This window comes from Schistocerca gregaria, chromosome 6 (assembly GCF_023897955.1).
Source record: "Schistocerca gregaria isolate iqSchGreg1 chromosome 6, iqSchGreg1.2, whole genome shotgun sequence".
NCBI lineage: Eukaryota > Metazoa > Arthropoda > Insecta > Orthoptera > Acrididae > Schistocerca > Schistocerca gregaria.
In genome coordinates this window covers 55,710,400-55,735,700 of record NC_064925.1, presented here as the reverse complement: position 1 = coordinate 55,735,700, position 25,301 = coordinate 55,710,400, and the positions used below count along the sequence as shown (strand labels likewise).

General features: G+C 44.7%; 1 protein-coding gene across 1 annotated transcript in view; it reads left to right on the top strand.

Annotated features, from left to right (window-relative positions):
• The window catches only part of LOC126278724 (protein FAM151B-like), a 371,546-nt gene that overhangs the window by 170,454 nt on the left and 175,791 nt on the right, over nucleotides 1-25,301 (top strand). The window contains exon 2 of the mRNA XM_049978998.1: nucleotides 1,569-1,727. Within this exon, the coding sequence (XP_049834955.1) occupies nucleotides 1,569-1,727 (159 nt within the window). The remainder of the gene's footprint in view (nucleotides 1-1,568; nucleotides 1,728-25,301) is intronic.

The window sequence follows — 25,301 nt, the reverse complement described above, 5'->3', positions numbered from 1 at the left end:
ACAGACGATTGTGTATTGCTTTTCATCCGAAGTCTGTGTAGGTTAAGGGACAGCCTGTACGTATCACAGGCGTAATCCAGTATCCATCGTCTACTAAGGCATAGCGTGTTGTGTATGCTCGCTGTTCCGTCCGAAATGTACTGTGACGCTGTGTGATCGAAGAAATTACTGGCGTTATATTCAACAGTAGCTTGTAGTCAAGAGATTTCTATTTGCGTAAGCAGGTTTCGCAACAGATACGAACCACTAATCAGTTACTGAAATTTTAAAACATTTTATTGTTTCTACCCACTGCCATTTCCGTCTCGGAACTTTTTTGCGTCATTGCTTCATTGTATTTCGTGGTGAGCTGTCGAATGATAACAAGACTGTGATGTTCTGCAGTGACGACAATTTTAATTGATATACGTAGATGCGAAATAGAAATGAAAATGGAGGTAAAGCTCAAGTTAAAAATGAAATGATAAATGTATGGTCTATGTACTTACGATAAAAATGACCCAGTTATTGTCGGTAGCATGCATATTCCGTGTAGCGAAAAATATGTCGTGGAAGTACTTATTACCGTGGCGTGTGCGTTTGCCACTTCGATCACGAATTTTTAGAACTGTGACATTTGACAGTCTGATCTGACATAAACAACTCTTGTTTGAACAAGAACTGATAGCATATAGGGAGGAAACAACATGAATATATAGGTCGTTTACATTACGCGTTAGATATAGGTTGAAAGAGATGACACTATCATCAGTAGATTATCGACAGTAGCGGAATTACTATTCAACTAACTGCAGATACTAAATGAACATATTATAAATTATGTTTTAAAAATGTGTCATGAATTGGATTCGTGGCTGGTAGGTGTTATAAAACAAATTTTAACAAACGACCGCGGAACTTTCATCATGTCATTTATGTTACAATAGCCTTAACTCGTCTCTGCTTTGTATGTATTTAAGCACAGCTTGGAACCTACCTATAATAGAAATTGTTTGGAAGACTACATTATTTCATCCAAAAAGTACGATTGTCCTCAGTCCGAAGATTTGTTTGTATACGTCAGTGTTTTTCTCGGCGCCCTCGGAATTTACTTAAGCCAACAAGCTAAAAGGGCACCTTGGCACTTACCCAACGAGTCATCCAGATTATTTATTTGTCGAATACACTGTTTGTTTATAACCCTATTGTTCACTTTCGGCCGCAAAGCTATTTTCAAGTGGACTTGGCAGGAACAAGGCGATTAATGCAAGTTATATGAAAAACTGGTGTTCGGTTACCGTTTGGGTAGTATTCATAGAACTCTACAGTACTTTCACTTGGAAATAGTCTGTTGTCGAAATTGGGGAACAGTGAAGTAAATAAAACTACCGTCAGCAAAGACTACAGGTATCGGTTGATAATAAAACAATCCTGAGCAAATAAGCAGTCTTGGCTAAATAAGGTGGTCCTTAAAAGAAAATTTGGAACGTATTACTGATGCAAAAATTCTAGTGATGCTCGCATTTGCTCGCACGACTACTTTTGTAGACTTTTGTCGCTGACAGATGGCTTTCCTTGTGTGGTTTCAGGCGGTGGTTCAACCATCGTGACGATGGCGCAGGAGATGAAGCAAGGTCCACAGTTTGAGGAGATCACCAAGTACTTCGAGGGCATCGCGGATGACCGCACCAAAGTGACGTGGGCCCACCGGGTCAACAGCCGGCAGGCGCTGACCAAAGCCCTCAACGGTGAGTACGCCGAGGCAGCCGGCAGCACTGGTTCCCTGTTCACAGCTGTGCCGCTCTACAGAGCTTACGTCACTTGCCGTTATTTTGTGTTTGGCAGATAAGTTTTTTATTACGTACTCCTACAAGTTTCATCGCAATTTTTTTGTGTTCCAGCGGCAGCATAGAGACAGAAATTAGATAATGTTATTCATTAGGTGTAAAAGTATTTTTGGTTGATTACTTTTGAATACATTATGGGAGTGACAGTGATTAATGTGTTACAAATATTTACTATTAAAAACAGTCTTGATCACGATTTATTTATTAAGGTGACCGGTTTCGACCACTACTGTGGCCATCTTCAGACCATTGAATAGGAACCTCTTTCTGCTGGAGATCTTCAGACCACTGAATAGGAACCTCTTTCTGCTGGAGAATCACTACATCACTAGTGATTCTCCAGCAGAAAGAGGTTCCTACTCAGTGGTCTGAAGATGACCACAGTAGTGGTCGAAACTGGTCACCTTAATAAATAAATCGTGACCAAGACTGTTTTTAATAGTAAATATTTTTGGTAGGATGAAGTACACTGTGTGACCAGAAGCGGCCGGACTCCTGTTAGTGTGCGGCAGTGATATGAGGCGTGCCTCCCCTTTATGGCGACTTGAACTTGTCTGGGATCCCTTGCCGTAAGGAGTGTGAATGTCTGCATCCCACCCTTCTTCAAGAGCGGAACACAAAGAAGGAACTGTTGTCGGACGCCGTGGTCTGGTGCGATGTCGACGTTGATACTCATCGCAAAGTTTTCCATTGTATTCAGGACGGGACGATGGGCATGCCAGTCCATTTCAGGAATTTTATGGTCCACGAACCAATGTCTCGCAGATAGTGCTGTGACAGGGCGCTCTGCCACGCAGGTACGCGATTTTGTGAAATGTGTCCGTACGCTTCCGCAATTTCCGTCTTCTTAAGCTCTGTACAAGAACCATTGAAAAACCGCGAGTAGCATTCCAGTATCGTTAACACTACCTCGTCCATACTTCACTGTTTGCACAACACGTGAGGGCAGGCAACGTTCTCAAGGTGTTCGCCAAGCCAAAACAATTCCTTCGGATTGCCACGGGGTACAGAGTGATTCCTCAGTCCAATTGACTCTTTCCCAGTCACCCAGTGTGCACTGACGTCGCTCCTTCGATCACCTCATGCATCTTTTATCAGTGACTACAGAAATTCTTTGTACAGCCATTGTGCTAGCTTCATTTCAGGTAGCACTTTGAAACTCAGGCTTGATTTCATCCGACTGTCTACACCGAAACTGCGCAATGCTCGACGGTCCCTGTTCGGCAGTACATTGCGGTCTGCCTGTTTTGGTTGTTGCAACGTAAAACAATATCGATTAGCAGATACATTTTTTATTGCGTACTCCTACCTACCTGCAACACGTTATCGGTGAAACTCGTGCTACGCGTCATGTTAGCCGCGCGGGATTAGTAGAGCGGTCTGAGGTGCTGCTGTCATAGACGGTGCGGCTGATCCCGGCGGAGGTTCAAGTCCTCCCTGGACATGGGTGTGTGTGTGTGTGTGTGTGTGTGTGTGTGTGTGTGTTCAAAATGGTTCAAATGGCTCTGAGCACTATGGGACACAACATCTTAGTTCAGAAGTCCCCTAAAACTTAGAACTACTTAAACCTAACTAACCTAAGGACATCACACACACCCATGCCCGAGGCAGGATTCGAACCTGCGACCGTAGCAGTCCCGCGGTTCCGGACTGCAGCGCCAGAACCGCGGCCGGCTGTGTGTGTGTGTGTGTGTGTGTGTGTGTGTGTGTGTGTGTGTGTGTGTCCTTCGGATAATTTAGGTTAAGTACTGTGTAAGCGTAGGGACTGATGACCTTAGCAGTTGAGTCCCATAAGATTTCACACACATTGAAAAACATATTGAACACGCCATGTTGGCGAATATCCTCATGTGAAAACTCATGAATTGTCCTGGAGACAATATTCTGTTCATCCTAAGAATGAACCTGATATAAATATTTCGCCATGTATTCTTCCGCGCTTTATTCAATCTCATTGGATTTCGCGTCACGTGGGGCAGAACCCAATCTGTGTCCAGTACAGCCGCGCGGGACCAGCGAGCGGTCTGGGGCGCTGCAGTCATGGACTGTGCTGCTGGTCCCGGCGGAGGTTCGAGTCCTCCCTTCGGCATGGGTGTGTGTGTTTGTCCTTGGGATAATTTAGGTTAAGTAGTGTGTAAGCTTAGGGACTGATGACCTTAGCAGTTAAGTCTCATAAGATTTCACACACATTTGAACATTTTTGTCCAGTACAGTCCGTTTTATGCTGTGTTACGCGCACACAGAATAGGGGATAATGCGGGCCAACAGCTTTACTGACGCATTAAACTTTGACAGCACTGTCCATTCAGCTGGTCCAACTAACCTGCAATGACGTGAGCAATTGCAGTTCAGGCGTAAAAAGAGACGAGCAGAGAAACAATATAGCTTAGAATGTGATTTAATTTTTATAAAGACTCAAATAATATTCGGCGAAACTCCAGCACTACCGCACGCTTCTCAGGTGACCAGACGGAAGGCGTAAAATGCTCTCGCTTTCACCTAACATAGTACTCGTACCCTGATTACAAACAAGAGTGATGAAAATTCCCAACTTAAGCACAGAGTAATTTTTCTGAACGACCTACTCTATATGTGTGATGCAAAAGCATACTGCAGGGTTTCACCGTATTGTTAAATACTGAAGCCAAAAGGTATTAATTAGAGTCTGTCGTCTGGCAATCTCTTAGCTCCTTCCTTATCGGAAGCTGATAAATGCATTTCAACTATGGAACTGCCTTCTGCTACACTGATAACGAGTCGATCAACGAAGCCAGGCTGGCGCCCTATTCTCTCCTCTTCTTTTATGACGCGCCGTTCTATATACCGCCTGAGTTCGCCAGTGACGTCTGAAAAAGCTGCGTGCGCTTGTTCCAGTACGTTTGGCAGCTTGACAGTCTTTGGGCCAAATCTTAACTTGGATCCAGGTCAGTTCTGTCGGTTTCATGTAGTAGTAGCACAGTGGCAAATGTAAAAATGCAGCGCCTGTACGGAGTGCTCGATGCTGTGAAAATGATCGTTTTTCATGTTTCTACGATACACATCTGCATCTGTGGTTCGTGTGAGACTACGTCTGTGGTATAAAACAATGGACATAGTCCAAATAAAGAGTATTTGGTTTTTCATTTATGTCCTAAAAATTAAATTGTTATGTTTTCTTAAATTAATCAACCTTTATTAACAATCTTTCATAAAATATCGATGATTAAAAATTTATATTTGAAATGAAAACAATAAGTTCGCGTGCAATGTGTAGTTAGAAACATGGAGACGTGCATTATTCATAAAAAATGAAGATGAATTTTACAATTACGAGATGTAGGTATTTGAAATTGAACGGAAAAAAAGAATGACCAAGGTGATACTTGGAGCAGAGAGCCATGAACTCACTACGTTATCAATCTACCACGCTTCGTATTCCGCTATACATCCACGGTGTATTTGTATCTCAACTGTGTTAAATACGGTCCCTTGGAAAACTTCAAAGCCGATTTTTTCTATGAAAAACATTAAGAACAACCTATTTCACACTACTGCCTACCCGTGTTCCACAGACATGTTATTATACGGAACAGGAAGCAGCCTCAACCATTTTGATGCTGCGTATTAACAGCGCGTCAATCACAGTACAACAGTACGGAAACTGACAGTACACGATTTTCGTAATAAGAACTATATAGGTAAATTAAGAAAAGCTTTGATGGCTGTTACCGCATTAGAATATCTTAAAGTTTCATTTAACGTAAGTAAGCAAAAAGATATCTTGTAGATAAGTAGGACCTACTTCCAAGAGCGCAACATCAGTGCACGTGTGCTACGGCTTCTGACCAATCATCGCGTTTGTGTTTGTTCACATGAGATTTATTCTGATGGTGAGTATGGTACAGGAGCGTCTCGCTCGGCTCACCACGGAGGTGAGCTGCCTGTAGCCAGACGTCGGTACGCTGAGGCCTGTGGTCCCGGTGACGAGCTGCCGCGTCCCTCTGACGCCGCTTACTGTTCCGTGTCCGCTGTCTCGATCACCCCAACACCACAGTGCCTTTCTAAATGTCAGCAGATATTGTTCGTATTTAGTCTAGATACCAGGGTCAGTAGGGTGTACGAGCAACACCGACTCAAAGTAAGCCTCGGCGCTTGTTGGTGACGTCTCGTCAGCCAGGCACGGCGAACGCCAGGTCTGTTGCAGGCACAAACGCCTGGGCGTGCGTATCACTATAAATCTCTTATTTTTGGACAAAATGTTTGGTATCGTTTTGTATTCTGCAGTTTTATTTAGATGAAAGATTTTCTTACTATCGTAAAGCTACAAACGAAGATCATAGTTCGGTATTACTGAATCCTGTCGAAACAAACGTAGATCAATATGAGAAGACGCTTTGCCCCATTGCAAGCTTCCGAAATTTTTCATTCAAGTAACTATATTTACTTGATCCATTTTGCTATCGAAACTTACCCCAACCACCTTACAATGAACTCGTTTCTTTTATTCATTTATTTATTTTCGTTTGACATCGTCACTGGAAATGTGAACTAATTTACGTGTGAAAATGTCCAACTGTTGCCAATCATTAGATTACAGTCGTTTTCAACGAAAGAAATTCTAAACAGGAAACAAAATAGCTCCATACATCGAAAATACTGCTGAGCTTAAACTTTTTTAAACATGCACATTAGAAAAGATAAATATTCCCCTCTTTCAACTGAAAGGAGAAACTTTATAAGATAAAAAAAATTTATTTGATAAAACAAGTACCTCTCTTTTGCCTCTTATTCTGTACCCCACCCCCTCCCCCAACGTGTACAATCGCAAGATATTTCTTTAACATTCAGTGCTCCTCGCCCCATTGTCAACCAAGATACCTAAAGAAGACCATCAATATGCTCACAGTTTCTTGTAAAAGCAACCCAGTACAAACGTTAACTTCCTCACATTTACAAATAAGGTAAAGAAGCACGAATTCTGTTGCTGCTGGACCATGAAGTTGTTTTTGTATGTCAATCATTAAAACAGGTGGAAATTTAAGTTCAGGAGTACACTATTTGTTTAGAAGTACAATGAATTTCACAATTAATAGATTGCAGAAATCTCTCAGAACAATATGTGTTGGTCAACTACCGCCAATAGTTTCATATTTTCCTGTGTCAGAGAGGGAGACACCACCATTATGAGTATGCTTGCAACAGACCCGGCGTTCGGCGTGCCTAGCTGACGTGACGTCACCAACAAGCGCCGTGGCCTTCCTTTGAGTCGGTGTTGGTACGAGGCACGTGGACAGCGAGACGTGGTGAGTAATCACTGTGAAGGAGACGAGGATGCCTCGTACACGTGTGAGGCAGCGTTATCAGCGCCCTGGCCGCTTGGAGCGTATCCAATTGGCCGGCTGTTCGGATCACGCAATATACAGGTTTTTGAGGTATTTTCATTTGACAGTGGCCCAGTGGTGACCGGAAGGGAAGTTGAGTGCTCGGTGCAAGAAGCTAACTGTAACACCTTCACATTTGTGTTTGCCATGAGGGAACAAGTAATGTACTCCCTGAAACATTGTGTGTCATCCTGCAGTAGCGGGACGAGGGAATTACCGGTGCATGCATAGCCTGGCGTTATCACCACAGCGCGAACCGCTGCGTTTTGCGGTGATGCCGCCACGATGAAGCATGACCTGCCGATGAACGGCGTCGCATTGTGTCGAGCGATGAGTCGCGGGTTGTGCACAACCCTGGACGACAATCATCGACGACCTAGGCAGAGGTCCCATTTCTCCTTAGTAGGTCTGTTGCATTTTCTAAGTGTCCTGCAAATAAAATGTAGTCTTTGGTTGGCCTTCCCTACAATGTTTTCTATCTGTTCCTTACAATTTAGGTTGTTCGTAACTGTAATTTCTAGGTATTTAGTTGAATAACCGAAGTTTAACGGATTCCTTTTATCATTCATGTGGATGACCTCACACTATTTGTTATGTAGGGTGAATTGACAATTTACAGATACCTTTTCTAAATCGTTTTGCAGTTTATTTTGATCTGCTGATGACTTTATTAGTCGATAAACGCCAGCGTCATCTTCAAACAACCGAATACGGCTGCTCAGATTGTCTCCCAAATCGTTTATATAGATAAGGAACAGCAAAGCGCAAATAACATTACCTTGGGGAACGCCAGAAATCACTTCTGTTTTACTCGACGACTTTTCGTCAGTTACTACGAACTGTGACCTCTCTGATAGGAAATCGCAAATCCAGTCACATAACTAAGACGATAGCCGGCCACGGTGGCCGAGCGGTTCCAGGCGCTTCAGTCTGGAACCGCGCGACTGCTACGGTCGCAGGTTCGAATCCTGCCTCGGGCATGGATGTGTGTGATGTCCTTAGGTTAGCTAGGTGTAAGTAGTTCTAAGTTCTAGAGGACTGATGACCTCAGATGTTAAGTCCCATAGTGCTCAGCGCCTTATGAATTTTGAACTAAGACGATATTCCATAAGCACGCAGTTTTACTATGAGTCGCTTGTGTGCTACAGTGTCCAAAGCCTATCCTGCAATTAAAATTATCTCTACAAAACAACATTTTTGTATCATTGTAATTTGGTTGGCACTGGATTTGATTAAAATCTCCAGCCTTTTGGTCTTGGAAATGTATCTGGGAATGTGGAGAGAAGTCAAGTTACAGCAAGTTCACTACTGTCTATTAAAACCACAACACCGTACACGCAAGAAACGTCAGACTGGCATGAAGTGCACCACGTGCTTGTAAATGCTAACGATTACCATTACAGTGTAATCGCAAAGAGTAGGTAGATGTATAAGGAGAGGTAACCTACTGCGTTTGTCATTCGGAATTCACATTAGGATGTTGGTAGTTGTGAGAAGATGGTGTTACGCCCCGTGCAAGAAGGAATAGCGTCTGCCACTAAGGGGCTGAGTTTATCAGTGGCGGGTTCGCGATCTTCTGGCAATGCGGTTTATCGTCAGTACCCGTCTTCCAGCAAAATATCACAACAAAGCTTTTTTCCCATACTGTCCTGATGTGCCATGATGTAGTACGTGTTCGGCTATTGCTCTCGCTAGCATGCTTCACGCTTCCGCATCCCCACATACCCTCCCCCCTCCCCATACCCCCCCCCCCCCCCCCCCTCCACAGGCCAAGAGACTGGCGCGTCACCATGAGGTCGCGAGACACTACGGTTGATGACGTCTGTCATGGACTCAAGGTCCAAGTCACGCACCAGGACGTATCCGTACCTATCACGCTAGATCGATTCGACTTCATTTCGTGGCGGGTTGGAACCGTTGTCTCTGCCAGCGGCGGTAGCTCTGATCCACACGCAGCCCACCCTCAGATCAAATGTAGCCATGTATTCTCTCCAATATAGTGCGTACTTAAATAACATTACGTCACTTGCTATTCTTTCTGGTGTTGTAGTCTTACTTGTCAGCGATGTACGTTTCATTCCTTGCTGTCAAAGTATCACACTCAAAGTACTAATACCGAAAAACGGTAGACGCCCTACACAAATGAAACGGTTGTCTGCAGTATGTCCACCGGTGACTCGGATGCTTAAGCAACAGCCTTACACGTAAACTGAGAAATGACGCTGGAAATTACTGTCCGCTACAGTGTGAATATTATCGCCAGTCCAAGTGAGACATTACTTCCGTTCACTTTAATCTTTGCTATGGTACCTCTTGCACCAATTCGATATTAGCAATTACCCATTCAGGATTCTGTGATCGGTATTCTGTCGCAGGAGACGTCGCATTTCCATTGTAGTGACTGTCGCCGTACCCTGCACATGCAAATGCTCACGGCATCACAGCACTGAATACGAACTGCGCTATTTAGCCGCTGCAGTCGTTCCAACTCACACCAACGAGAACTGTAAGATACCCCACTCCATCCCTTTGCGCAAGCGCTATGTGTATCTCACAACGAGACCAGACCAATCGAATATATATATATATATATATATATATATATATATATATATATATATATGTGTGTGTGTGTGTATTTGGAGTTATAAGTAAATTTCAGGACTTAAATATCTGTCACCAAAGCACTTCGCTGCATCTCTCAAAATGCTTGGAGTTATCCAGCGTCTTTAATACCTAGACACCAAGGATTGTTTGTTCCACGGGTTGTGTCACACTATGCTACAATGCTTGTCTGCCGCTTTGGGGATGTGTTCAGTTCCTAATCAATGGAAATTTTTGAGTAAAGGTGCTGGTTCTACCAACATTTCCATGAAACGTAAAATACATAAAGATGAAAAAAGTAATGTATAAATTGTTTTTTTAAACTTACACAATATTTTATAAAAGATTGGTAGTTTAATAATTTATATTTGCAATGAAAACTGGATTTTTGTGTTGTGGTATGCAATGAGAAATAATAAGACGGGCATTTTTCGTAAAATAGTTAAATAGGTATGTTTTAATTACCATATATTTTATGAGTTTTATATTTAAATGCTGTAGGTATTGAAAATTAACGAAAAAAGAAAAAATGATCGAAAGGAGAATCGAGCCAGCGATTGACAGTCTCCATAACTAGCCATTTTTTTTACATCTTTATGTATTTTACACTTCATGCAAATGGTCATAGAACAAGTGCCTTTGTTTAACATTTTGAGTCATCTGGGAATCGAACCCAGGCCGCCAACATCGTTGATAGGCATTCTACCTTAGAGCCCCACACTCTGTCGAAATGTTGAACTTACTTTAGCATATTAAAGACGCATGGAAAACTTCACACTTGACTTTTTCGATAATTTTTTAGAGTTACATCGAAATGGTTTTTATGGTTGATATTGGAAATTTGTGGTAAGTGCTAAGGTCATCGGCCCCTGAGCTTACGCACTACTTAATCCAACACAAATTAACTTACACTGAGGACAAGACACACACCCCTGCCCGAGGGTGGACTCGAACCTCCGACGGGGGAAGCCGCCCAGCCCGTGACAAGACGCGTGAGACTGCGCGGCTAGCCCGCGCGGCTGTGGTTCATACCTGAGTTCTGAATTTCACGTGCCATAAATTTAAAAAGAGTTACAAAACACGATTTCCATGTGGTCCCGTGATGACGTGTGCCTCAAAGTAGCCTATGTGCTGAGTTTCAGGCAGCTGTATTTCAGGAATCCATTGAGTACGGAACAGTTGTTCTATAATGCCATCCCTTCAAAGTGGACGACGCCACCGCCTGTTGTGGGTGTTCTCTGTTCAGTCTGGCGGCCAATTATCGGTATGGGGTGTTGGGTGCTGTTACAGTTCTGCTTTATTCTACATCTGCACGTACGAGTACACATCGCAAGCCACTGTGCAGTTCACGCCGGCGGCTGTTACGTATCAACACTAGCTACTTTGCATCATATGTTGTTTAATAATTTAGCCAGTAAAAATTTTTGTTTTGCTCCGCACGGGATCTAATCTCTCGTATTCTCATGACTCCTGAGCGACGTAAATACGGTGTCCAAAAGCTATTAGGAAAACTGAGGCATATTTACTTGCTCTTCGCGGCATAGAGTATATTAATATACTTCTACAAGGGCGAGGACTGGGTGTTTGTGTTGTCCTCGTCATTTCATCATCATCATCATCATCATCATCATCATTCATGACACTTGCTAGACGATTGTGAAAAAATTGGATTGAGTAAAAACTGGGACTCTGTACGGGCGTTGATGACCGCGCAGTTGAGCGCCCCAAAAACCAGACATAATCCTCTTACTCCTACAACGGCAGCTTTCGTAACCTTTAAAATGTTTAGATGATACTCAACCGAGCAACCCATGCGCGCAAAAGCATCTCTAGCGTCATGATTATGACATCCACAGTTTTTCTCCGGATATCGCTAAAGTCACGGTAAAGCCCAGGCATTCACAACCTCATTCACGCAAGTCTACCTCAAGAACTCCAGAATTTCCACTGTACGTCCGAAGATCGCGGTGGCCTCTCGGCGTCCCATCCATCAGAGTGGATGTGTTCGGTCCAGGAAGTCACCAACACGTGAACTTCCGTGCAGTGGTGCACCACACTGCAGGGAGGTCGCATTTGGCTGACAGGAAAGAAGGCAGATTGATAAAGCATGCCCAGATAAACGATTCCCGTTCCTCTTTGCTCGATGAGGAAATATGGTCCAAATATGCTCTCCTTCATTAGCGCACACCACACATTTACCTTCTCACTGTCTCTCTCATGTTCCCCAAAAGTGTGGGGATTTTCCGAATTCCAGAGCCGAATGCAGTGCCGAATAACCTTCCTATATGTGTGGAAGGTTGCTTTGTCAGAGAAAACGACGTTTCTAAATGGTTGGGTTTTCCCCGATTCGGTCCGTCATCTTAGTATTCGTGGGGAAACTACAAGTGGTTACCCTTCAGTTCTTGCACAGTCTGAATAGTTTGAAGTCATTTGTCAACTGATGAGACAGACATGGAGGAGGAACTTGTGATACCAACTGTCAAGTGTTCACCGTCTTAACATCTAAAACTCACCTCGGAAATTTCCTTGGACAGCAATGGATGATTTTGCTTCGTACTACATCACTCATTCGTCTCTCTCTCTCTCGACGTGTAGCCATTACTACTAATTGTTTACTAACTGAAACAAAACAAAAACGGAATCGTCTAGGGAAAAATATACCAAACCTTTTGAGTTGCTTTACATGATGAGTTCTCGTGGTCCAGCTATTCTGTACCACCGCTGTGTACGAACTTGGTTTCGTCGGAATAATACTTCCTACAGGGTGTTGCTGAAAGAAAACTGTTCACTACTGATCACTACTGAAATAATCATTTTACTCTCTTCTTCAATGATTCTTCTGTATTTGAACAACTCGAGCCAAACGACAGCTCTATTTTTACAATATCGTTGTCACTAATGACAGTTACATAGCTCAGTATACATTGAAGGGTTTCGGGAAAATTCTATGATCAGATTAAGAAAATTCACTTGCAGTCTTCATTTTTTCCGACCCTTGACAACGTTCGTGACCCTCATGCTCTGACGAGTTGACTTCCGTAGGTACCGTCAGAACACCACTCGTCATCCACGCCCACTGACCTTTTTTTCGTTTTTAGTTGCCGGTTTTGGTCGTTACGTATCTATGTTTTCCTCACCACCTGCGACGGAGCACACAGTGGATGCTTTTCCACAGGCTTACGCTACACCAAGTTGACATAGAACGCGACCACCATCGGCTACACTAAGAAACCACAGTGGAACATGATGTTCTAGTGAACATCACGTTACAGCTGCGAGTTTCCGACTTCCACTGACGTCTGCTGCCGTTGCTACTTGATAGCTACTCCACTAATTCCCAAACAATAAAAATCATGTTTTTATAAAAATTATACAAGTTTCTTGACCAACTTTTGTATATAACAATGAGAAACCTTTCGTAGAACATCAAGATGTGCTATAGGGGAGGACATTTAGTTATTAAGTTATACCTTGCCAGAGACAGGCCTTACTGCAAAGAATCTGCCTGCAGACGGATGAGGAAAGTCGAGCTTTGCTTTCAAACTGTGGGGACGCGTTCTCGTTAGGCAGCAGCAAATAGCAGTGGACAGCTCGGATTAGAGTAAAGCGTGGCGGCTAAAATGGGCCAGGAATCAGGCATTTGCCTTTAATATCCACTTTACCGTCACTAATGACCTCGCTGTCGACGGGACTCTAAACACCAATCTCACTTCCTTTTTTGTCTTTTTTCATGTTCTCTTTCGTAATCCGCACCTGTGCAGCTGGTCGTTTCATTTGCTGCCTGTGGCGGCCGTGCTGGTGAACGAACATAAAACCCCGCCGTCGACGAGCGCCTTTTGTCCGGTTCTGCAGTGCGTGATAATAATCGCGCAATAGCCTTCAAAGGGAGAGGTCGGAATCGCGGCTGCTCTCTCTAGCTGGAGAGGCGCCGCTGAGTTCCGCACCTTCAAAGGGCGGGCGAATCGTGAAGCGGCTCGTCGGCTGCCTCCTGGCCGCAGTTCCCGCTAAATGCGGAGAAAGCTTCACTTGGAGTCGACGTGGGTGGCAGATACTCTAAAGAGCGTCACCATGCTCGGTTTGTAGTTCGGATCACAGTTTCCCATAGGAGCGAATGTTCACAGCAGTATAAATCAACAAAAGTGTCGATGATAGTACACCATCCACATTTACTATACGCTCAGTGGGCCTTTCCTGGAGGTAAAGGAATCGGTGGAAGTCGGGTGACATCGGGTCGGTACAGAACCAGAGATGCTGAATAAAAAGAGGTTGGCTGTGAAGAGAGTAATGCGCGAAGCCATCGGTGACCACCGTAGCAGACTGTCAAATGATGTTTCACTAAACCCCACGAAATTGACGTCGTATGTAACGGCTGTTAGTGGCACCGAAGTTAGTGTCCACTCCCCTGCAAATGAGACATGAACTGAAACTGAAGGTAGCAAAGCAAAAGCAGAGATGCGTAACTCCTTTCTCAAATATTCCTTTACAAAGGAAGACCCAGGAGCATCGCCTCAATTTAATCTCTGTACCACTGAGAAGATGAGTGAGGTAAGTATTAGTGCCAGTGGCGTTGAGAAACAATTGACATAAATAAAACTGAACAAAACTCAATGTTCCCATGGAATCCCTATCAGATTCTATGCTGAACTTGCGGGTGAGTTAGCCCATCTTTTAACTATGGTCTATCGTAGATCCCTCGAAAAAAAAAAATAAGTGCCCAGTAGCTGGAAGAAAGAGCAGGTGACCCCGATTTACTAAAAGGGTAGCAGAAATGATCTACAAAACTATCGTCCTATATCCTTGACATCGATTTGTTGCAGAATCTTAGAACATATTTTGAGCTCAAGATTAATGACATATCTCGGACAGAATAATCCCCTTCGTACCGACCATCATGGAATGCGGTAAAAATCGATGACGCGATACGGATCTCGCACTTTTCCTCACATGACATATTGAAAGCTTTTTATCATGGCAGTCGGGTAGGTGCAGTATTTTTTTAATCAAAATATCCACGGGTATACTGCCGGTCTATAGTGTCCAACGGGCACAATATTTCGGCGATCAAACATGTCGCCATCATCAGGTGAACTGACGGACTGAGCTCCTGTGAATGCGCCGGCACGGAGATCCGTACGCTATGGCTGCTCAGGGGGAACTGGGTTCGGTCGCGGCGGCGGCCGATTTAAATACCCTCCGCCCGCGGCGCGATCCCTCCGCCGTCCGCGCCCCGCGACACGGTAGCGCGGTGGAACAGATTGCGACGGAAAGCTTTTGACTCAGTACCACGTCCGCCCTTATTATCAACAGTACGATCGTGTGGGGCATCAATATTAATTAGTGTGGATTGACGACTTTTTGGTAGGGAGGACGCAGCATGTTATCGAGGATGGAAAGTCATCATCAGATGTAGAAGCACTATCATGTAGTATACTAATGACCTTGCAGACTATATAAATAGTAAAATCAGGCTTTTTGCAGATGATACGTTATCTGTAACGAAGTTCTATCTGAAAGAAGTTGCATTAATATTCACTGAGTTCCTGCTAATATTTAAGTCTGATGCGAAGATTGGCAACTTACTTAAAATGTTCAAAAATGGAAAATTATGCACTTCAAACAATCAAATAACGAAGTATCCTTTGACTGTAACATCAACGCGTTCCAATAAGAATCGGTTAAGTCATACGAATACCTGACTATAACACTATGTAGGGTTATGAAACGGAATGCTATCAATCTACAAGGAAGGCTGCTTATAAATTACAAATCACTCGTGCAACCCATCCTAGAATATTGCTAAAGTGTGTGGGAGTAACAGGGGACATTGAACGTATACACAGAAGGGCATTTTGGCAGCACGAATGGACACAGGTTTGTTTCATCCGTGTGAGTTTGTCACAGAGATGCTGAAGAAACTGAACTGGCAGACACTTGAAGATAGACGTAAAGTACCCCAAGAAGGCCTACTTACAAAGTTTCAAGAACAGGCTTTAAATGATGACTCTAGGGATATACTACAACCTTTTACATATCGGTCTCATTCAGATAGTGAGAACCAAATTAGATTAATTACAGAACGCACGGAGGCATTTAAACAAGCATTCTTCTTGCGGCCCATACGTGAATGGAACGGGAAAAACGTAGTAACTGGGACCATGGGACGTGCTCTCTGCCACGCATTTCACAATGGTTTGCCGAGTATGGATGTAGATCTATACTACAACGTTTCTCTTTACATGTACGTACGAGAAGTACGGTTATTTCAATTGTTTCTCCTTTCTTTTCTTCGACAGTGTTTTTCTTTGGTTTCTTTCTTTTCTTTTTTCTTCTTTTCAAGGGCTTTCGATACCCCGTTGATCTTATGATTTTCGTGTGTCATTTATAATTGGTTCCACGCCTGGCTGTTACCTGTAGATGTGAAAAATCGAAGCTGCACTGCGATTCTCCGTGTAAAGTCAGTTCAAAGGTGGAAAAAAGAAATGACGCATCACCTCCAATTGAATCATGCCTAGTAGAGTATTACGCAGTTCAAACTGCCTTATCTTTACAACGTAGGAGGTGACACGGATCTGTCGATTATCCTCCGAGCAGTCCTCAGTTTTGGAGCGGTTTCGCATGAAAAGTCCATGTCTCACTGTAAAAAGTCATACTTCGCAGTACGCGCTGATTTTGAGGGCTACGCAACACCGTGATTGCCCCGTGCACTACTGAGGAATGATGCGCGGTATTCCCTGTCAGTATGTAGATCATCAAACTCATTTTGTCACCCTTAACCGGCTTCAGATGTTTTTCTGCTGAAGGTACACTAGATAGGGACTGGTTGCCGGTCATCGGCAGTTCAAGCTTTCCGATTCAGACACAATGGAATCTCCCTTTTTGAAACTGAAGTAGAACATTTGCAAAACAGTTCCATTTTTGTGTTTTGCAGACGTTCTGTAAATAATTTTTCAACTTTTGTATTACTTTTGCTCTAGCTTCGATTTATTTTACTGAAACATCATTATCTCTGGGTGCATGTGCTTTCTTCATAACGGTAATGGCTTTACACATCGCCACAGTATCCAGAACGCAAGTATTTTTATTGTTCCTGACATCGTACGACACACTTATGCACGATAGCTTTCCTTAGCGTTACACCATACCGGTCCCCAATGGGGCACGCCGCAAGAGACCGGAGGAAGGCAGAAGCAGAGAATCAGTCTGCTCACGTGCCCTGCCCAGGACTGCAAGGCGCTGTCGTCCAGTGACTGGTCTGGAAGACCGCTAGAGATATCGCTGAAAAGTGGTTGCCGTGTAAGTATGTGATTTGGTCATAAATTTCTTCTTCTCTGTTTCATGTATTGGGGTCTTCCCCAGTCACAGTGTGACACAACTGTAGCTCAGTCTTCCCAGATTTCGTAAGGCTTCTGTAGTAGAGTTTCTTACTTTGTGAGCTAAACTTTCACTCTTCATTTTGCGGAGAAAGCCACTTACGGTTCGAAATTCTGACGGTAGGTTTAGTGTGTTAAAACCTATGCAAACGCCGATATCTTATATTTAAACTTTCCATCGTGATGGAAATGCAGTCTTATGGTAAGCTGACATTACGAATAAGTTGGCCTCTGACCGGAAAAATGGCACAAGTGGTTCAAAATGGTTCAAATGGCTCTGAGCACTATGGGACTTAACATCTATGGTCATCAGTCCCCTAGAACTTAGAAGTACTTAAACCTAACTAACCTAAGGACAACACACAACACACAGCCATCACGAGGCAGAGAAAATCCCTGATCCCGCCGGGAATCGAACCCGGGAACCTGGCACAAGTGCGCGCTTAAGTTACCATACAAACTTAATTACGTATGTACATAGTTCATGCATAGGCTCTGATGACTGAGTGTGCCACTGTCAAAATATGTCACATAAATGGCGGTATCTTTTAAATGCATTCACCAGGGGCTTACGTTTTACACCACCAGGGGACCGTAAACGCTAGTATTTAACATAAATTTCAACTTGATACCTCTACCCGTTCTAAAGGGTGTTAAGGGGTGTTAAGACTGGCTGACTGACCGACTGATTCACAGACAACAAGTGATCGTAGAAGCGTTCTGGAATCAACACACAGGCTGAGTTGGGGGAAAGTAGGTGACCTTCTTTTGTGTGTGTGTGTGTGTGTGTGTGTGTGTGTGTGTGTGTGTGTGTAGTGGTCGATTTCAGTCTACATTCCGCTCCACAGATGCACCCGGTGTATGTAGATCGGTTCGATATGAGGTATTTGTTTCATAGGATCACAGCATGGTGTTTTCGCACTCCAGCAGTAGCGGTTACTTAAAAACCTGTTGTGTCGGCCTTAATCTAAGGAAGAATCTTCCGAGAATGTGTTATATAGTCAAACCGGTACAGAAGTGAATCGAATCGTTTTATATGTTGTGCTGTAAAAGGTTCTTCAAAGGTAGGTGAGCTGATAAAGAACGAACAGGTTCTACCCAGAATCGGGGAAGAAGAGAAAATATGGAAAACACCGACAAGGAGAAGGGACAATAGGCTAAGAGATGTGAGAAGAAATCTGGGAATAACTTCCGTGGTACCACAGGAAATTGTAGAGGGTGTAAACTGGAGGGGGACAAACAGGTTGGAATATGCCAAAACAATGTGGAACGTAGGGTGGAAGTCCTACTCAGAGATGAAGAGGTAAGGAATTCATGGAGGGCAGCATCGAACCACTCACAAGACTGATCAAAAAGAAAGAAAAAAGAAGGATATGCATACGAGGGCGTGCTAAAAGTAAAGCCTCCAAATTTTTTATTGTGTTCTCAATATCGGTTCAGGCATTAAACGTCATTCATGTTATTCGGTCTACTTTCCCGCTTCGCTGACGCGAGTTGCAACGTTCTGCCACTAGGGGCCTCCGATGTGTAGCGTGTAACATGGCTGCGTGTAGCGTAGTTCATGTCGGTGCGCGAGCAACAGCCTGCTGTAATAGTGTCACGGCTCGGCCACATCCGATTTTCATCTGTTTCCAAAAATTAAAGCACATCGTCGAAGACATCGCTTTGCTAGTGGCGAACCGGTGCCAGCACAAGTGGAGTTGTGCCTCCACCAAACATTCTGCAGTGGCGTTATCAACAAAGTGGTCATTAGTTGGGAGAAATAAACTGAACTCCCATAGAAATTGATACAGGCATGTGAATTCAAATAGAGAGGTATGTAAACAGGCAGAAAACGGCGCTGCGGTTGGCAACGCCTATATAATGCAAGAAGTGTCTGGCGCAGTTGTTTGATGCGTTACTGCTGCTACAATGGCAGCTTATCAAGATTTAAGTGAGTTTGAACGTGGTCTTATAGTCTGCGCACGAGCGCTGGGATTCAGCATGTCCGAGGTAGCGTTGAAGTGGGGATTTTCCCGTTCGATCATTTCACGAGTGTACCGTGAATATCAGGAATCCCGTAAAACATCAAATCTCCTTTATCTCTGCGACCGGGAAAAGATCCTGCAAGAACAGGACCAACGACGACTCAAGAGAATCCTTCAATGTGACAGAAGTGCAACCATTTTGTAAACTGCTGCAGATTTCAGTGCTGGGCCATCAACAAGTGTCAGCGTGCGATCCATTCAATGAAACATCATCGATATGCGCTTTTGGAGCCGAAGGACCACTCGTGTACCCTTGATGAGTGCACGGAGCAAAGCTTTACGCCTCGCCTGCGCCCATGAACACCGACATTGGACTGTTGATGACTGGAAACACGTTGCCTGGTCGGAGGAGTCTCGTTTCAAATTGTTTCGAGCGGATGGACGTGTATGGGTATGGAGAACCTCATGAGTCCATGGACGCTGCATGTCAGCAAGAGACTGTTAAAGCTGTTGGAGACTGTAATGGCGTGCGGTGGATGCAGTTGGAGTGATATGGGACTCCAGATACGTCTAAATACGACTCTGACAGGTGACACGTACGTAAGCATCCTGTCACATTCATGTCCATTGTGCATATCGACGGAGTTGGACAATTCCTGGAAGACAGTGCGACACCCGACACGTCCAGAATTGCCACAGAGTGGCTCCAGGAACAGTCTTCTGAGTTTAAGTACTTCCGATGGCGACCAAACTCGCGAAATATGAACATTATTGAGAAAATCTTTGGATTGCCTTGCAACGTGCTGTGCTCCACCCCCTCGTATTCTTACTGATTTATTGGTAGTCCTGCAAGATTCGTGGTGGCATTTGCCTCCAGTACTACTTCAGACATTAGTCGAGTTCATGCCACGTCAAACTGCGGCACTTCTGCGTGCTCGTGGAGAACCTACACGATAGTAGGTATGTGTACCAGTTTCTATGGCTCTTTATTGTATGTTCGGCGCTGGGGTGAGTGTGTTGAGAAAATGTTGACGTGAAGAATAAAAAGATGAAATGTTAATAAAGTTTATTTTATTAAAAAACTTGAAGAGTTTTCACATAAAAAAATTAGGTGTCCTTTTTAGCACTCCGTTATATATATGATGTTTCAAATTGTTTGCCTCAAACGTATAGGGCTGATAGATAACGTTATCGGAAACAAGTTTTGTTAGAGACAAAATGTCCTGTGACGCTTCGGAGGAATGCTGGCCTTCTTTTAACTGAATATGCCAGTTCCGGGACGACGAGATTTTACGTAACTAGCGTAAGCAGATGTGCCGTATGTGTGTAGTACCGACTGCTGTAAATTGCTGAACTGATGTTCAACAAGAAAACCTTGAGAATGGGTTTTTCTAAGCGGAGAAAAATATTTTAGAAGGTCAGTCTACCTTGTTTCATGAGGATCAGATGACAGGATTAGACGCAACACACGCCCTGCTTCCTCTCGTGGACTCAAGCAATTACAAAAAACGCCTAGCGTCGCTCTGAGGTCTCGGCGATCATATTGTTTCTAGCAAAATTTGTTCCGCGTGTCGTGATGTGTCGCCCCTAGTCGTACGGATGGAAGGCTCGGGAGTACCCTGAGTACACAGCGGTTTACGACCTGCGCGTTCTACGCTGCCTCCGCCCCCGCATCTTGTGGGATGTTTAGTGAGGCCGCGGAGCGCGCTAAAGTGCTAAGTGAAGCGCTGTCTCGGTCCCCGCAGGGGCGCGTCGGGCATAAGTTAGCGGCGGCGTCGCCTCCCCACGGCGCCGTTGTTACCTGTTCACCCGTACTCTGGCGCCGCCTCCTTATCCCCGGGGCCCGGGCCACGCAGCCCGGCCAACTTCCCCGAGCAGCGCGCATTTCGCGTCGCCTGCGCCCGCGGCGCTGTTTGTTCTGTAGAGAGAACAGCGCGAGGGCTTGCGGGGTGAGGGAGGCTTAACTCTTCTTCGGCGCCAAAAGTGGATTGCTCGCCCCTTCAGCGGTGCTCAACTTCAAAGAAAATCCCGCCCTCTCCCGGTGGCGGCCAGGAGCTCACGCGCAACCGCGGCAGGAGTTTGTGTAACTGCCGCGATTGCGCGGGGAAATAAGGCTAGAGGGGCGGGGGTGGATTCCCTGCGTCTAAACGTGCAAGCGCCCGCTTTCAAACTCGGGCCCGTGAATTTTTCTTCGACATTGGCAGATTGTATGTTAGCTGCCGTCTACCGCCCCCTGGCACCCGCGAATTTTCTCGGCCTAGAGTCCCCCGTACGTGACCAGCGGAGTTTCCAAAAGTAAGGGGCAGTATAACCACCGACTTGGCCCATCCTTCACACGATTGTAATGGTTGTAATACATCTCTCTCTCTCTCTACTAGCATACGCTTGTCAAGAGTTTGTGATATATCGTGTTTCGTTTAACGAGCCTCTTGTGCACCGTACCAGAGCGCCAGACGCCGAGCAGCTGGGATCAGCCTATGAGAAAAACCCAAGATATAGATTTAAAAAAAAAAATCATATTTTTGGCCGGCCGGGTAGCCGAGCGGTTCTAGCCGCTTCAGTTCGGAACCGCGCTGCTGCTACGGTCGCAAGTTCGAATCCGGCCTCGGGAATGGATGTGTGTGATGTCGTTAGTTTACTTAGGTTTAAGTAGTTCTTAGTCTACGGGACTGATGACGTCAGATGTTAAGTCCTATAGTGCTCAGAGCCATTTGAACCATACCTTCGGACGGTATCCTATAGATATGCGTGCTGTCGAATAACGAAGAAATTACCAGCTTGCGGAGTACTAGAACATTTTTGAGTTTTCAAAGGTAAAGAAAATACCGCAGAAGAGTGTGCTAGGGCCGTCAGTATTACCGATTTATGTAAGTGATATGGTGGATGACGTGGGAATCTGTGCGTGGGTGTTCACTACCCATCTATTGTACACTGTGAAGTCGCAAAATCATCGAGATTGTACTGAAGTACGGGAATACCTCCAGAGGATCGACGACTGGTGCAGGGAGCGGCGGTTAACTCTGAATTAAATTTAACGTATTCCTCACGAGCCGGTGAATCGAGTACATACTCACTCACTGGAAATGGTTATAAATGTAAAATATCTAAATGCCCTTAGGTTAGTTAGGTTTAAGTACTTCTAAGTTCTAGGGGACTGATGACCTTAGGAGTTAAATCTCAGTGCTCAGGGCCATTTTTTTCATGTTTTTGTTGGTATTTTCAAAACAATCGAAAAGCAGCGGAATTCGAAGAAGTTTCAGCGGTAAAAGAAGCAGAAAGAACGGGCGACAGACAAATGTTCAAATGTAGTTCTGACTGCCGAGCCCCACTTTCGCGCGGTTGCCAATCGTACCACATGTTTACCGAAGATGAGCAGGGCGGTATGCCTGTTTTTAATTTAATCTATTTATTTTTTAACAGTGTCACGGGAAAGCTTACATAATGAAGAGCGGAGCATGTCGCGGATCGGATCGATAGCCACCCTGTGTACGTCTACGCCCACGTGAGCCTTCTGCAATCCACACTTAAGTGTTCAGCGAAGGCTTCGTAGAAGCACTTCCACACTATTTCTCTATTGCCCTACTTTCGTATAGGATATGAGTAAAGTCAACGATTGATTCTTTCCATGCGAACTCTGATTTGTTCCGTGTTATTAAGCTTTGTCCCTATGTACGTAAGAGTCAACAAAAAATTTTGATTTCGGTGGAGAAAGTGAGTGAGTGGAATTTCGTGAGAAGATCTCACTGCAATAGATGATTCCTTTATTTTAATGACTGCCATCGCAACGCGCGTATCATATCCGCGACCGTTCCTTGTCCGTTCGAAACTAGACTATGGGTGCTTCGTTTATACATCTGTACGTCCGTCCGTTCTACGCCATCTTAATAGAATCCACCATCAGTGGAATAGTATGCCCACTGGCGCCTCTTACGCCAGCCCGGCCGAGAGCCTGTATGCAGAGGCTGCCGAACTGCCACTATCACACCGGCATGGTGCCCTCCTTAACGGACACGCATACCATTCGTCTGCCGCGCCCGACCACCCATCCCATGCCCGGCTCTTCGATGACTCCCTTGACCACCATGACCGTGTCCTTCTGCGTTACCTCCCAAAGTTCTCTTTCGGCTACTGCTCCGGCACCTTAACTTCGCCCTAGCTGCCACGTTCCCGACGGGTGTGAACGCTTCACCGCCTTTGCTTCGTGCTGTGGCCCGTATTCATCTTGGATCTCATTCGCTCCCGAGGGACATTACTCCAGATTCGATCTATCGCTGTAAGTTTCTCGAACTTCACACGCAACTTAGCGGCAGCATCTTCGTGTACGTTGATGACTCTAAGACGTGTCGGGTTTGCCTTCCTGACCATTTTCGATATCGGCTTCCAGAACACTGATCTTCGCCCCCTATCATACCATCCAGTATGTGCAGCGACACAGGCTTTTTAATTGTGTCATATACTGCAATTCTCTCAGTGCCCTGAGAGCCTCTGTGTGCTGTACACAGTCCATCCCTTAATGCAACCTATCGAAGAAAGCTTCCATTTGCTCACTCTTGAGGCAGTCGCTTTGATGTCCATGTGGCTTCCTGGTCACGTCGATCTGGTGGGAAAGGAGGCTGCTATCACTGCTGGGAAGACTGCAGTCCTATCTCGACTAGCGATTAGCTCTTCAGTTCCTTCCGATGACCTCCGCGTTGACGTCTGTCGCCACATGGTGTCGCTTTGGCGCCACCACTGGCCCTTTCCCAGTGGATGGCCGACCTTCTCTCCGCCCACTCTCCGCGAGGAGATCATTTTAGCTTGCGTAATGGGCACTGTCTTCCTAGCCATCGCCATTTGTGAACTGGTGATCCCCCACCACTTTGAGCTCATTGTCATCAACCATTGACCGTTCGCCATTTCCTGATTCAGTGCCCTTTTTTTAAACACTTACATTCCCGCTTGTGTTTGCCGTCTGACATATCGGCCGCTTTAGAGAACGACGCGCCGGCTGTCGGCCGCGTGTATCAAAAATTGGTTGAAATGGCTCTGAGCACTATGGGACTTAACATCTATGGTCATTAGTCCCCTAGAACGTAGAATTGCTTAAACCTAACTAACCTAAGGACATTACACACATCCATGGCCGAGGCAGGATTCGACCGTAGCGGTCGCGCGGTTCCAGACTGAAGCGCTCGGCCACCCCGGCCGGCACCGCGTTTATCCGTCGTAGCAATATAGCAAAGGACGTTTAATCTTTGGTTCGGGACGTTCCTTGCATCTACGGCGTATTTGGTGGACCTTCCTCCACGGGGAAGTTGTTTTCAGCTCTCTTTCCTTCCGTTGATCGGGCTTAACGTATAGTCTCTTTCATCTTCATTTACTTATTGGAGTTCTAAGGTTATGACATGGGCACTTATGACCTCAGTTGTTTTTGTGCCCTGAAGCAAACCAAATAAGACGAAACAAGCTGTCCTTCTTTGAACTTCTTACATGTTCTCCTTCAGTCCTGTCTAGTAAGGACCCCCTAGCACACAGCTGTACTACTCCAGAAGAGGATGTAGAAGCGTAGTGTAGACAGTTTCTTTAGTAAATCCATTGACTTACAAGTCTTCTGTCAATGAAAGCAGACTCTGATTCGCCTTCCCCACAACATTCACTGTGTCATGGGTCCAATTTATATTACTGATTATAATAATCCCTAGGTATTTAGCTGAATCGACAACTTTTCAAATTGTGTCATTTATCGTGTAATTCAGATTTAACGTATTCGTTTAGTAGTCCTGTGTATGGGTACTAAAAGCAGAAATGCAATGACTAAAGAAGCATTCAAAAATAAGAGTAATTTGTAAACGAACAACTACCTTACTTAATAAACAAGAATTAAAACATTTATTCGAAACATGCTACCTACGGTTGTGAAGAGTGGACTCTGAAGAAAAAAGGAAAGAAAACAATAGAAGCGGTAGAGATGTGGATATGGAGAAGAGCTATAAAAGTCATAGGGTTAAAGTAAATCCAATGAACAAATACCGAAAGAAATTAAAGAGAAAGGAGCATTGATTAACATGACACACATAATAAACCACAAATTAATTGAACACCTGATTTGACATAACAGCTCCATAAAAGCATCTTCGAAGGCAGAATGCTGGGAAAAAAATGAAGAGGCAGAGCCAGGACACCCACATTACAAAG